Here is a 13,952-nt window from a genome sequence, read left to right on the forward strand (position 1 = left end):
GAGAGAGAGAGAGAACCNGATCGATGAGATGGAGAAAGAGGGAATGGGTGGTGGAGAAAGAATATAACTCAGTGTCATTTTACGTAAATTTATTTGAAAAAATAGGTATTTTAGTCATTTTGCCTATGAAAATCTAGATCAGATCTGATACTATTAGTTTAGGCATGGGCTTATGTCCTAATTTGTACATAAAATATTGAAAATGGGGGTTTTTGTGTTTTTAAATTTGGTTATGTGCTATTATGTAATTTTCTCTTGCTTTAATCAATTACTAACTAGATGTTCTCTTTTCACTTGGTCTAATCTAATTAGAAAAAAAAAAAAAAAAACTAAGGTGAACAAAATCAGACAGGCTTAAACTCCATCCATTCGCAAAAGTAGCCTCATATACTCATGATCTAGCGCTGACATGACGTAAATCATCGACGATCCAGCTCCACCATCAATGAAGCCTTTTTGACTTCCCGTAGCCCTAATCTGGAAAATCCAAGCAAACCAAACTCTTAGCTTGAAAATACTTGAAACCATGTAAAAGCATTCCACTTGAAACCGCGTCTCCCCTTGGATCAGGTTATTTTGACCATTATATCAGAAACGTTGTACCGAAGATTGTCAAAGCCGCCTACTAATCGTCAAGTCCCCGAAATTCAAGAAAACAACGACATGCTTTCAATTACCCATCAGGCAACATTCCCCAAGTCGGTGGTGAGGTCGAAGGTCATATGCTATCTCGAACGCGTATGCGTCGCTGGACGAGTACAATTTCTTAAAACTCACAAAAATATAGGGAGTTTTATTAGCATCCCCAGCATGCATTTTACTTCTTCTTTTTTTTCCTATTTGTTAAGTGAATTCACAATAATTAAAGAAAAATACATAATATTGATAGGTTTATAATCCGTAGAAGGCAACAAGCAAGCGCATCTGGTGTAGTGGTATCATAGTACCCTCCCACGGTACTGACCAGGGTTCGATTCCCTGGATGCGCAACATTTTTTTTGTCTGTTCTAGACATATCACCTTAACAATCAAGGGAAAGTGAAAAAAAACACCATCCCCAATTTGGCTGCTATTATTCATTAAGGGTCTGTTTTGCATATAAAGTACTTAGTTTCAAAGCACGGCTACACTTTGAGGTCACTAATTAAAGGTGCAATTCATGACAACATATGTGATTCCGGGAGGGACATGGGAGAAAAGGTTGGATTTGGTACAAAATAATGGACCCGCCGGCCGGATATGATGATTCGTGTTGATTGATCGACGACAATGGAAATTTCCTCCCCGTAGTAAAAACAGAATATGTCACGTTGCTTGACTATTGCTTCCCCTATCTACTAAAGTTAGATAGTTGCTATATCCTATGCATGAACCATCGCTAAAGTGCTTACAATGATTTAAGCAAACCAACAATTGTGACCTCCCTACGGACTTGATCGATGATATTTTTTTCTTCGATTCCCTTGCATATTGTTCACAAGTAGCATGGTATTCAATGCGTGCACTTTAATGTAAATAAATCTATCATCATTATTCTGAAAAATTAAACAGAGAAAAATAGATTGTAATAATCAATCGTGTATTTTAATGTGAAGAAATTCAACGAATCACTCCTCATACCTTCTTAATTATTAAAAGAAAATAAGCAGAAAAATATAGGAAATTAAGGATATTACAATCCATCTTAATGTTAAGAACTCATAGACTGCATTTCATATTATTATTATTATTATTTAAAAAATAAGCTAATTAGGCATAAATAGATAGCGTGGGATAATCGTGCATATCGTGCATTTCAATATAAGGAACAATATTAACCAACACTCACCGTTTGTACGTATCTGTATCATTATTTAAAAATAAATAACCAAAAGATCAAAATGATCTACATAATGCTCAGTATCATTTGAGCTAGTGGCATCAGTCTCCCATTTGTAAGTGAGAGATTATGAGTTTAATTCACCATAGACTCGTTGTAACATTTCACTTATTTGTTGATAAAAAAAAATGATTTACATAATAATAGTTTCAATCATGAATTGATCAATTTCTCACCGTTTGTACTTTCTTCATCGTATATTATATCACCAAACTCGATCATATTACAATGACGACTCTTTCGCAAATCGAACTGCAATCTCATACGTACTTACAGAAGGAAGACAATGTCGGCAAACTAGCTAAATGATATTACACATTTTTAGTTACTTTGAAAAGAAAAAACTATGTAAGCAGAAAATTTACGAAATAACAATTTTAATCATAAACCGCAAAGAAGATTGAAAATGAAGAAAGTTTGGGCAGAGATTATTGATAATTGATAAATAAAGTTGGTGAGATTCCCATTTTCATAATTAATTAATGGTTCGGACTTGCTCATCAAACCTTAATCAATCGTCAAGTCCTCATTCATTTTAGCACAAATTGAAGGGATGTGGCACCATTTCTTGAACTTAAACACCCGCAAAAATCTACATTTTGTTTCCTTTTTAACCAATATAAAATTATAAATCACTGAGAACAAGATCATTGCGTGTAGTGTGAGGTCGAACATTTTACAGAAAAATGATGACTTACCAACTCCACTAAAGTCTTTCTCACCGAATTAAGAAACTCTTAAAATGACACACACACTCACTACTTTTCCCATCGATCTGGGTTTATCAAATTTACATAACCCATGTTCAATCTCCTCCTCCTCCATGAAGAATATGATCAAAACCATTCAAGAAGCAACACTTTAATTTCTCATCCCCTTGTTAGTTACCAAATAGAATGAAAACCAGAGGAGACAAAACGCCAAAAAGACTTGGCTCCCTACATGTGTGTGTGTGTATATATCCACCTATATATTAGATATATATCACGTCACAGACCCAACTTGGAATCTATGATAATGGAAGAGTACACCTTTCTTCAAGTTAGGGAAACCAAGAGATAATTACTACTAACTTGCAGCATTTCACATAACCAGTTCTCGTTCATGTAAAAACTAATCACATTCACTAGCTAGCTACAACTCTGTCGGTAAGTTTCTGAAACTACAAAGTGAAAGAAAGGAAAAAAAAATGAAAAAAAAAATATTTCCAGCTTCATATGTTGCCATCATCTCCATCCACCAAACCCAACAAAACCAAAACAAGACGAGAGAAAGAAAGACGAAGGTAGGTTTAAGTGTCAAACCATGGCGGAAGCATCCGGCAAACCTTGTTGCAGATCATCCCGATGTTCTCTACCGGACGCCGCCGTTCTACTCCGATCGACGGCGATGTTCGCGCGGCAAATCGGGCAATTAGAGTGGTCCTTGAGCCACATGTTGATGCACGTACTATGAAACGAGTGCTTACACACACTGAGCTGCCTCACCTCTTCGCCGTCGTCAAAGGCCGATAAGCAAACCGGGCACTCGGTCCCGATTTCCTTGACGTGTGAGTCCTTCTGGTACTTGAGGTCGGACATCACCTCCGGAAGAGCTTGTGAAGGGTCGCCGTGGGGGGTGGTGGAGCTCCGGCGGGGTCGATAGCGGAAGAGGCTGGGAGGGCACTTGATGGCGAAGAAGACAGCGTATATTAAGGCGGGGACGGTGATGACGGCGAGAAGGCCGAGGATGAACTCGAGGGCGGAGAAGTCGACGCTGCGCGGTGGCGCAGGGAAGGGCGGGGGTGGTTTGTTTAGGATGGCCGGTGAGCTCTCCATGATAGGAAAGAGAAAGAGAGAAAGCGAAAGAGTGTGTGAATAGAAGTGGGTGAAGGGAGGTTTTTTGGAGTCTTATTTAAGTTTCTGGTGTGGGCTTGTGTTGTGGTGGTGTTTTGTTTGGAGTTTTGGAAAGCCGAATTATTGCAATTGGTATGTGGGGTTTTGAAGACGAGTAGATTAATGTTGTGATGGCTCCATGTTTTACTGCAGTTGTAATCGATCACGATGATGATGAAGAAGACGATGATAGAATGTGTGTTGGTAAATTACCACAGGTTGGAATCATAGTTTTAGGTTATGTTTTGATCATTATAACGTTAAAAAGATCCTCCAATGTGGTAAAAAGACAAATGTCAGTTTAGCTACTAGGGTTGGAGGAGCCCATGGAAGTGAGAATGTTGCCGCTGCTCAAGTGAAAGAAAGAAAAGAAAAAGAGATTGACATAAAGAGAACATGTCCCCTCGGTTGGGATTTTGGTGGGTTGCAGCTCGAGACGAGGTCATCAGTTTACGTTTCTGTCGTTTCACATTAAGCGCGGTGCTGAATGTGTGGCATCACTTGTTTAAATTGTATGATGTTTGTGTATGTATGTACCTTGATTCCAAAAGTGTATATATATACAAACAAAATTTGGGAAAAAAATTTACACAATAAGGCCCATTTTTTCTTTTAACCAAAGGCCCACTCATTGAACAGCTTAACTTGAAAGTGAAGCCTTATATCCATGTCCATGATTGCAACTTCAACTTCACAGTCGAGCAAAAAACCATCTGTCTAGCTCCTAAATGACTAATCCCACCCAAATTTAGTATCAGGCTACTAGCACAACGTGTTGCAGAGGAGGCTGAGAAATTGAGTTTGGATCTGGATAGGTTACAGGTTCAATCCTCTCTTCTGTAACATGTTGCCGCCGGGGAATAATGTCAGTGCGACATAAGGGGCAATTAGTGTGCGAGTTCAGCCACATATCAATGCATCCCACATGAAACAAGTGCATGCATTCTGGCAGCACCCGGATCGCCTCACCGTCGGCGAAGTCACACAAGCACACGGCACACATTCCCTCCCTGCATTCCTTAGTGTATGTATAAACCGGAATCAAATGCGAAGGGATAGTAGTGTTGGTAGAAATGGTCGACCTAGTCCTGTTGTGGTTGGTAGTCGGAAGCACTTGTACTGTTTGTTCGCTTTGTAGTGCACTTGATATGCGGCTTTGGATGAAGCAACAGTTGTTAACTAGGCAGTGGTATGTTGCAACGATGATGGCTCCGGCTGCGACACCAAGAATGCCGATGATTAACGGGCTGTGGAGGAACTGCCGGTGTGGTTCTTCCATTGTAGAGAGAAGATCAAAGAGTTGGAGGTTGTGGCTGTGAAGAAATAGGAGAGGTTAAATTGTTTTTGATTGATAATTACACTGTTTGTCTTTGACAAAGTTGACAAAACAAAGGCTTTTACTTAACGTAGACGCAGAAAGAAATTGACGTTGTTAATTAGAATTTTGGTGGTAAGTGTGTTTGGATCAGTATGATCAAGGTAGCAGTCAGCTGTGTAGAAAGTCAGTGTTGGAAGATGAGTGAGGTCTTCTAATTTGTACAAGAGCCCTAATTCAAATTAAATTAGAAATAAGGTATGGAATCAGCTAACACTTTGACTGTAACATGCAGCTTGTATTAGCTTGTGAAAGTGCAGGTTTGAGGTCGTTATTGACGTCCCGTTTTGCATAAGATCTGTATACAACCATCTTCTGATACCATATCAAAGAATGGATTAATTTTAATTTACTCTTCAAGGTTTAGGGTTAACATGCATCATTTTAGTCCCTATATTCTTAATTTTGAAAAATTACCTCTAAAGTTTCTAATTTTCATAAATCATGCTCAATTGATAAAATTCCGTCCAATTTAGATGTTAAATGCTAGTATGGAAAAGAAGAATTTTGTTGTTAAAAGCCCTTAAAGTGAGTTATAAAGTGAAAATTAACGTTCAAATTAGATGAAATTTCAACAATTGGACATGATTTATGAAAATTAAAAACTTTAAAGGGGAAATTTTTTGAGAGAATGAAGACTGAAATGAAATTAATATCAAACCTCAAGGGGTAAAAATGAATTTAATTCTTAAAGAATTTTTGTATAGTCATGTTTGTGCAAGGTTTTGATCAAATTGTTATCTATATTTTCTTGCTTCTTTTTTAGTTTCTTCTCCAATTTATTTTATTCTTTATAAGCTAGGTTGTTCTAGGACATATCAAATAACTACAAGCGGCACAATTATCTCAATTCTTTATATTCGTTCTTTGAAATTGCCTACCGACTAAATGACTACTTCAGGTATATGCATAATGATGAAGTATTCGTTCTAGATATGTATCTCTAATCTTATTTTAAATGTTTTCTAAACATGCTAATGATATTGATAAAATTAGTCGTAATTTCTTGTGGAGAAATGATTCTTCACCCCAACTAAGTGACACTTTGATCCCAAAAAAAAATCTAAATGCATAGAAACATCAAAATTGTACTATGGGCCAAGGGAGATTCCTTAAGATCATGAGCAATCATCCACATCTCTAAATACAAATTCCATTTGGGTCCACAGAGATGCATTTTCATGGTTTCCTGCTACCTGCTACACTTATTTCCCCAGACATTTTGGATAGGGTATCATCTGAAAACACTGATGATTAACAACATTTAAATTAGAGTTTTTAAAGTTGTTTATGCCCCCTTTAAGCCATGCATAATCACTATATTGGAGGGATTAGAGACAAACCACAAAACCAATGGGGTACAGAAGTAATAAGTATACAAAAGCATACAAATTTTAAGAAAAATTATTTTTGAAAAGAAGAAGAAAAACCGAAACCGAACCAAACCATGGTTTGGTTTGATTTTCAATTCAAGGTCTCAAAAAATACCAAACTGAACCGAACCGAACCAAATTTTTTATTCGGTTTATTTTCGGTTTTAGGTGAAAACCGAACCCACCCCTAGTAATAAGCTTGACTGTGACTATGCCAACCCATTAGCTAGGTTGTATAACAATTAAAATCAGAACAACTAAGGAAAAATGAAATTCATGTTGAACTCTACCGATCAATGTACAAATAAGTTGCAGATTTTTATAAATCTTGTGCTGGGAGCCTGGGAGGGGTTCTAATGAGGACCATTTCGTTAAGAAGTCTTCAACTAGTCCTCAATTTAATGATGCTAATTACTTCCGAAAATTTCCTATCATCAATCTAATTTGGCAAAAACATTGAACTCTCGCTTAGACCCTCTATCTATTTCCACTAAAAACAAAACAAAACTATCACTTATCAACATAAAGGATACCAACTTCTATACCTTCTTCATGATATAGAAAAAATACTTGTATAATCCCTATTCCCTCACATGTGAATCTCTCCTAAGCGCATTGGAAAAGAGACGCAGTAATAAAAAGATGTTTGACATTTTTTTTGTTTGCGCTAGTACTGCACTAGTCACTCCCACTCTCGAAGCATCAAAATGAAGTGATCACTTGGTCCAACTAATTAGCTCTTATTTTGTAGTTTGTACCCCAATAACTTTCCAATTTTAAGCACTATGGTCTTCCGAGATTTGATTCCAACCAACTCAAAGAATCGAAGTCTCTCAATATATGAGATGGTTGAACTTGTTGCTTTTCCATGTGTAAAAAGGTTTGTTCTTTTGGATCTGTGGAGTCGAGTAGGATCCCAAATGCCACCAATCAATTCCTTCTTCGAGACCCCTTTCTTATATTCTTATACCATTTTCGTTCAACTTCACTGTCTCACTTCAAGATCTCACCCTAGCTGTCTTGTACAGTTTGTCTCAATTATTGTATTTGTTTATTTCCTTCTTATTATCATCACTAATTCACTATACAATTCCAAATTCACTGCCTAGCTAGTCATTTTTGTTCTGTGGAAAAGATATGCTTCTGGGTGTCTTTTTCTTCATTTGTTTAGTGTTAATCCTAGCCTGCAAGACGTACGTGTCTAAATTGTAAAGGATTAATTATAGGCAATTCATATGTTATCATCACTAATTCACTATTTTGATTAGCAGCCTCATTACAACAAAATGCTGGCGACATTGCTTACGCACTGCATCACTATATGAACTTTCTCTCTAACCCACATCATATACTATATTCCAGTTTCTCATTCACATGATACATGTTTCAAAAATGATAGGTTACTTTTCTTTTACACATTCTACATGTTTCAGAAATGATAATGCGTCATTTTTCGACACGATAAATTCATTTTTTCTAAGTACAATCTTCGTACAACTTACAAATTAATTAAATAGTGTTTATTCTTCGTGTTGTCTTTGAAACGATAATGTATGAAAATATTATAAAGACAATGCGAAAAATAAACAGGATCAAACAGACTAATCAGAAAATAATAGGTCGACGAATATTACAAATCGCCAGTAATATGGAGTTTACCACTGATGACCTCGATCAAAGAAACAGAAAACAAAACCCACCATGTTGGCCAGCTGGGGATGCTAGCTTCTGGTTTTTCTTGGTCTCTTTCCCCAGTGGATCAAGACGTGGAGCAAGAGACCAGGTCAGATGAATCCATATAGCTAGCGATCGATTATGATAAGCAAGAGAGGGCTGCCAACAATAATCAGAGTGCCACGTGCATCCATCTCCCACATCTTCCTCGTACGTGTCCCAAAAGGAAACTGTATCATGCTGCTACCGGGTAAGTTCAGATCGATCGAAGGCTTCAGATACACAGAACCAAATACACAGGTGATATCTGAGGCATATATATCTGCAGTGACCTTATATATATAATCTGCGCTTTAATCATTCAGTCTAGGAAACCCAGTATTCTAATTTTGATTTGTTTATGTCATTATGTGTAAGTGGAAAATGAAACGGAAGATTCCTCAGCTCGCTTCAGTTTCATTACCGCAGTGAATATTATTATAAAATGCGTTTGCTGGCTTAGGGTTTCATGTTTCGATCTGTTTTAAAGTTAAAAAACTCAATCAGTGGCCGGAAGGTGTTTATCCTAATGAGGCTGCACTTTACTTTGCCCTTTAATTTCTCAGCAACATGTTAGTGGCATGGAGTTGAGAGTTACAGATCGAAAAAGATAAACCAAGTAAAACTATGATGATATACTGAAACACGTACGGTTGCACTTCGATCTATAAGTTTATTCTCTTCAACCTTGTGTGCACACATGCATATTCTCCAAGCCAATATTATTCGATCCAAATATGAGTTCAATATGTTAGGTTTTCAATATATACTCCAAATTTTTACACACTTGGTGCTAGGGAGGGAGTCTTTCTAATGAGTAATGAGGATCATTATTTTTCACAAGGTTGAAGACTACTTGATCTTTTTTTCTTTTTTTTTGAAAGGGTACTTGATCTCTTTGTTTCATCCTTTTTCAATCACAAATGCACATCTCGACCGTTTAACTTTTAAGTATATATAAATAGATCATGCAGAGCCTTCTAATGAGGGATCAATTTTTTTGTTCATTTCTAGAAATAGGGTATTTGACGAACTTACCGATTACAAAATCACATATCCACCGTTCAATTTGTAGGTCTATATGAGTAGATCACTTCCATAAATTTTCAGAAGATTTGGTGATCATTAAGTTGTCTAAAACTTTGATTTATTTTTAATAAAGTTTAACAGTTCAGGTTTATCATAAAGTGTTGAATTTATTATTTAATCTCAGTCATCCAAAATCATTGAAAAACATATCTAATGGAGAGTTATTATTCTTAGAAATGAAAAAAAAAAAAAAGATTTCTCATTGGAAGGGCCATGTATCTCCAAATTTGAACAATATATATATGTTAAAAGTCTCGGTGTTTGTAATGTTATACTAGAGTTGATACCCGCGTCTTGGCGCGGTGTAATATCCACATTATGCATATTCCACTTATGTATAAGAGCTATCACAAAAATAACTTTTATACAAAAAAAAATCTAGTCTTGTGTTTTACCTAAAATATAAATGCTCCAATTGTTTTGATTTGTACGTATACAAAGCAAAAGAGAAAATGACAGAAATAGTTCCGTGAAACAACAGGGTAATAAATTATCACGATAATATATTAATATCTCTAGACTCTTCTGCTTTGTGAGAAATGTTGGAGCTATTTCAATAAGAGTCTAGAGAGTGTGAGAAAGATGGAGAAATGTTGGGCGAGAGAGAGAGCGAGAAGCGGCGGAAAAAAAAAATTATACATAGAGTTGAAACGAAGGGTAAATACGGAATTACACAGTCCATCAGTAGGGTAAAAATATCTGCACACTGTTCACAGTGCTTCTGAACAGTTAATCAAGCAATAGTATATAGGCATAAAACGAAACAATAGTAAAAGAGATGAAACGAAGCAGCGATATTCTCTGAGATACAAAGACAGAGAGATGAGAGAAATAAAAATAAAGAAGATTTAAAGAGGCAAGATCGATCAGGAAGATTTAGAAGGCAGAAAAAAAGTAAAAAATAGAGAGTAAAAAATCTTTACCGGGAAAGAGCCTATCTAAAAAAATCAAACTTACCCTGTTTCCCAAAAAAAAAAAAACTTTCACGGTTGTTAATGAACAATGTTTTCACACTGTTCACATGCTTTAAACAGTCGACCAACAAATGTATATAGTTAAATTAAACAGGGTAAGCATGCAATATGAGGAAACTGTGTTGTCTGCATTAGCGCCCTTTACACTGAATGGAGCATGACATTATTGGACATGTGAGACATAAAAGGCAACTAATTATAAATGGCCTAATCTTATTAGATTTGAACCCCCATTAAGGCTAAGCAGGGAAGGCTTAGCTATTGGTGTGGATTAATTATAGGGTAAACTATAGCATATAAGTTAATTGGTAGTTTTATATGCTAATAATTGAACCAGAAGCTTTGTTCCACATAGCTTTGCTCATCGGTTGCCTCTCAATATTTAACAAATTAATAAGATAGATGTCGCATAGCTAGATCATATCTTTTGTTACATGAACCCTAACAGAAAAGCTCTCAAATCTTAGATATCCACCACAACAATCAACATTATTTAAAAAGCAGTTCCACTTTTTCTCATTGGTGGGATTGGATTGTTATTTAGGGTTCCAAAACACTGGAGAAGGGAGCTATAGGTCCCTCATGATACGACTGATAGCCACAGCCACCTTAAATTATTAGTGACTACAAGAAGAGTGGACGACACTTTCTTCAAGCTTAACTAGCTAGCTTTAATAATGCAGGATCTAATTAACCAGGCTTCACTTCAGCCACAGTTTTCTTTCAGCAACATGATGATGATGGATTTTGATTCGGCAATTTTTCAGAACAATAATGTGGCTGGAAGTAAAATCTGTTTCGGGAATCTTTAAAGTTGATTCAATTCCGATCAAGCAACTTTTGTTCTTCTTTGCCTGTGGTATATATGCAAGTTGGTCTGTATGCCGCGTTTTTATGCTGGATCCTTTTGAGCTTTTAATTCAGTTGTTAGTTTAGATCTCCCTAGCTAGCTTTTAAACGCCGATATACAGCAGTGTTTGTTTTGTTTCTTTACAAAATTTAATGGGAAATTCGTTTGAATGATATACGAATTTTTGTTCCTTATAAATTTTTGTATATTAAGTTTTAAAAAATATTATATTGGTATCTTATGTTTCCATCCCGATTTAAGATTGATATATATAACCATTAAGATTACTAATTTTCCCTCAGACAAAAAAAACAGACCAATTTATCTTTAAATTCTTTTTTTTCTTAGTTTTTCTTTTTATTTTCATATTCCAATTTTCTTTTTTTGTTTTTTATATTTTTAGAAATGTAGAAAAATTTTATCGTCCTTGCTTAATAATTCAGTTATTCATCTCAATCATCATTGAATGTCAACGGCAACAACAAGATCCTTGAATATTAACGGAAATAACAAGGATTGAACTTCTGTTTGTTTCCCCTCTTCAATCTTCTTCAAGTTTATAAAGGCCTATGAAAACAAATATAAAAAAAAACTAAGGAAAAAGATAACTTAAGGGTAAATTGGTCATCTTAATGGCTATATATATCAATCTTAGGTCGGAATGAAAACATGAGATTCCATTTTGATATTTTCAAACTTGATATATCAAAGTTTATAAGGAGCAATTTGTATATCGTTCGAACGAATTTCTCAAGTTTCATCGTGAAATTTGTAGTGATGTAAAAGGTGATCCTTGATGAATGAAGGTCGATTTTCTCGACGATAATAGGGACTAGTACGTAATTGTATATATGTACATATGTATGATAATAAGGGTTAGGACGATGAGTTAGTTACTATTCTTCTTGTCAAGAAATAATAATAATAAAGGTCGATACACATGTCTCCGATCATAAGTGAATTGCTCGATGTAGTGTTTGTTGCCTGTTTTAATGGTTTTATATTTAGGATTATGAAATGTGATAGTTAAGCACGTAAAGTCGTTAACACATACGTTATTAAAATGAACGACGGATGAGTGAAGCTTTACTTGATAGAGTATGTTTATTCACCCCAGTGGGCAAAATTGACTACGCCGCCGCACTTACATATAAAGCAAACAACATAGTAACATGGAACTTTCATGTTACTCTGTTATTAATAGATCAGAGAAAGGCAAAATCGAGTCGGTTGATCATTTATATATATCAGGATTCAGACGACTTAACATGACAAGTTTTGCATGTATATGACGCATGTCAAGTCTTCGTGAATGTTTATAATGTTATTAGTAATGTGTCGATCACTGAAGGCTAATATTGCCACCTCGCGAACATCAATCACATATGTACACCGATATATATCTTATCCTTGCAAGTCGTCAGCTAATTAAAGAGAAAGTTTGAATGACGTGGTTATGTCACATGAAACCTCTTGCATTCTAATTATAACGCATAACATTAAATTTGACTCTATAGAATACCAAAATGAACATACTGCCATAACTGAACGACTCATTTTATTGTTTTGGTAGGAAGCTAATTCGTCATGCTGTAACCATGTTTGATTCCATTAAATCCTCACATGAATATAAAAGTGCCAACGCGCACAATAGGGACTCTCAACAATAGCCTAAAGAACCTGAAATTTCCAAGTCAAAAGCTAAGACCTCTTTTGCAAGGAAGAAAGTTGAACAGAAATTTTTAAGTGCTACGGGAGGACCACGTGGTAGTCTGACGTGGTCCTACTTTCCAATCAAATTTAGACATGTAGATTTTCTTCACAAAAAATTATTTCAGCTATTTTGTCAAAGACCATTTTAGGTTTTCTGTTGTTTTTTTAATACTAAACTCTAAGCCATAAACCCCAAACCCCAAACCCTAAACCCTAAACCCTAAACCTTATACCCTAAACCCTATACCCTAAACTCTAACCCTATACTTTAAACCCTATACCCTAGACCTTAGTTTGAACTTGTTAAATACCCATAAATGTCATTTCACAAAAAATAGAAAATATTTGTTTATATTTTAGTTGTAAAAAATCCACATGTCTAAATTTGGTTGAAACGTAGGACCACGTCAGACTGCCACGTGGTCCTCCTGTAGCATTTAAAAATTTCTCCTTTTAATGGCCAAACTCATTCATGAAATTTTATTTGTTTTTTGTTCTAGGATATTCTCTATGTGTGCTTTGGCCTTATGCCAATAGGATATGTAGTTAGACTAGATCTATGTATTCATATCCTTACCATATTGGTATTGTGTAATTCCCTATATAAAGGGCTCCTATCAATGAATAAGATGATGATTCTCTTACTATCTCTTTGTCTCTACACTTTATTCTTCATCACGTTATCATGCACTTTGTTCTAACCCTAGAGCCAATAGCCCACCATTTTTTTTCCAAACCCTAAAAACCAAAACCCTAAAATCGGGCAGCCTTGTTTTTCCCGATTTCCGACCAAAATTCCGACTGCCCTCCGCCGGAATTTTATATCCCCAGAAAGCTCTTTCCGTCACGGATCCAACGCCGCCGGCCTCACCCTGAGAACCGGCCGGAAAGTCTCCGAACCGGCCGCCGGAAAATTCCAGACCGCCGCCGCTACCGACCACCGGTTCACCACCTTCCCTTGCTCCGATCAACCTGAAATTTTGACAGAAGCTTCCCCATCCAGAGCTGCTCCTCCTGTCAAATTTTCAGCCCCAAATTCGAAGTATAAGTAGGCGAAACGTTATTCTCCTCTCGGCAGCCTTTAGAAAGGTATGTTTTGAAACCTTAAACTC

At 36.1% G+C, this 13,952-nt stretch overlaps 1 protein-coding gene and 1 non-coding gene across 2 annotated transcripts; one reads left to right on the plus strand and one right to left on the minus strand.

The window, feature by feature from the left end:
* Positions 1 to 918: 918 nt before the first annotated feature.
* On the plus strand, positions 919 to 989 carry TRNAG-CCC. The gene has a single exon. It is a non-coding gene; the product is annotated as a tRNA-Gly (tRNA).
* Positions 990 to 2,960: 1,971 nt separating this feature from the next.
* On the minus strand, positions 2,961 to 3,724 carry LOC101307511 (RING-H2 finger protein ATL33-like). The gene has a single exon (XM_004302738.1). It carries the CDS (start codon positions 3,694 to 3,696, stop codon positions 3,178 to 3,180), a length of 519 nt encoding a protein of 172 aa, XP_004302786.1. The 5' UTR covers positions 3,697 to 3,724; the 3' UTR covers positions 2,961 to 3,177.
* Positions 3,725 to 13,952: the final 10,228 nt, after the last annotated feature.

Source organism: Fragaria vesca, linkage group LG6 (assembly GCF_000184155.1).
Source record: "Fragaria vesca subsp. vesca linkage group LG6, FraVesHawaii_1.0, whole genome shotgun sequence".
Lineage (NCBI taxonomy): Eukaryota > Viridiplantae > Streptophyta > Magnoliopsida > Rosales > Rosaceae > Fragaria > Fragaria vesca.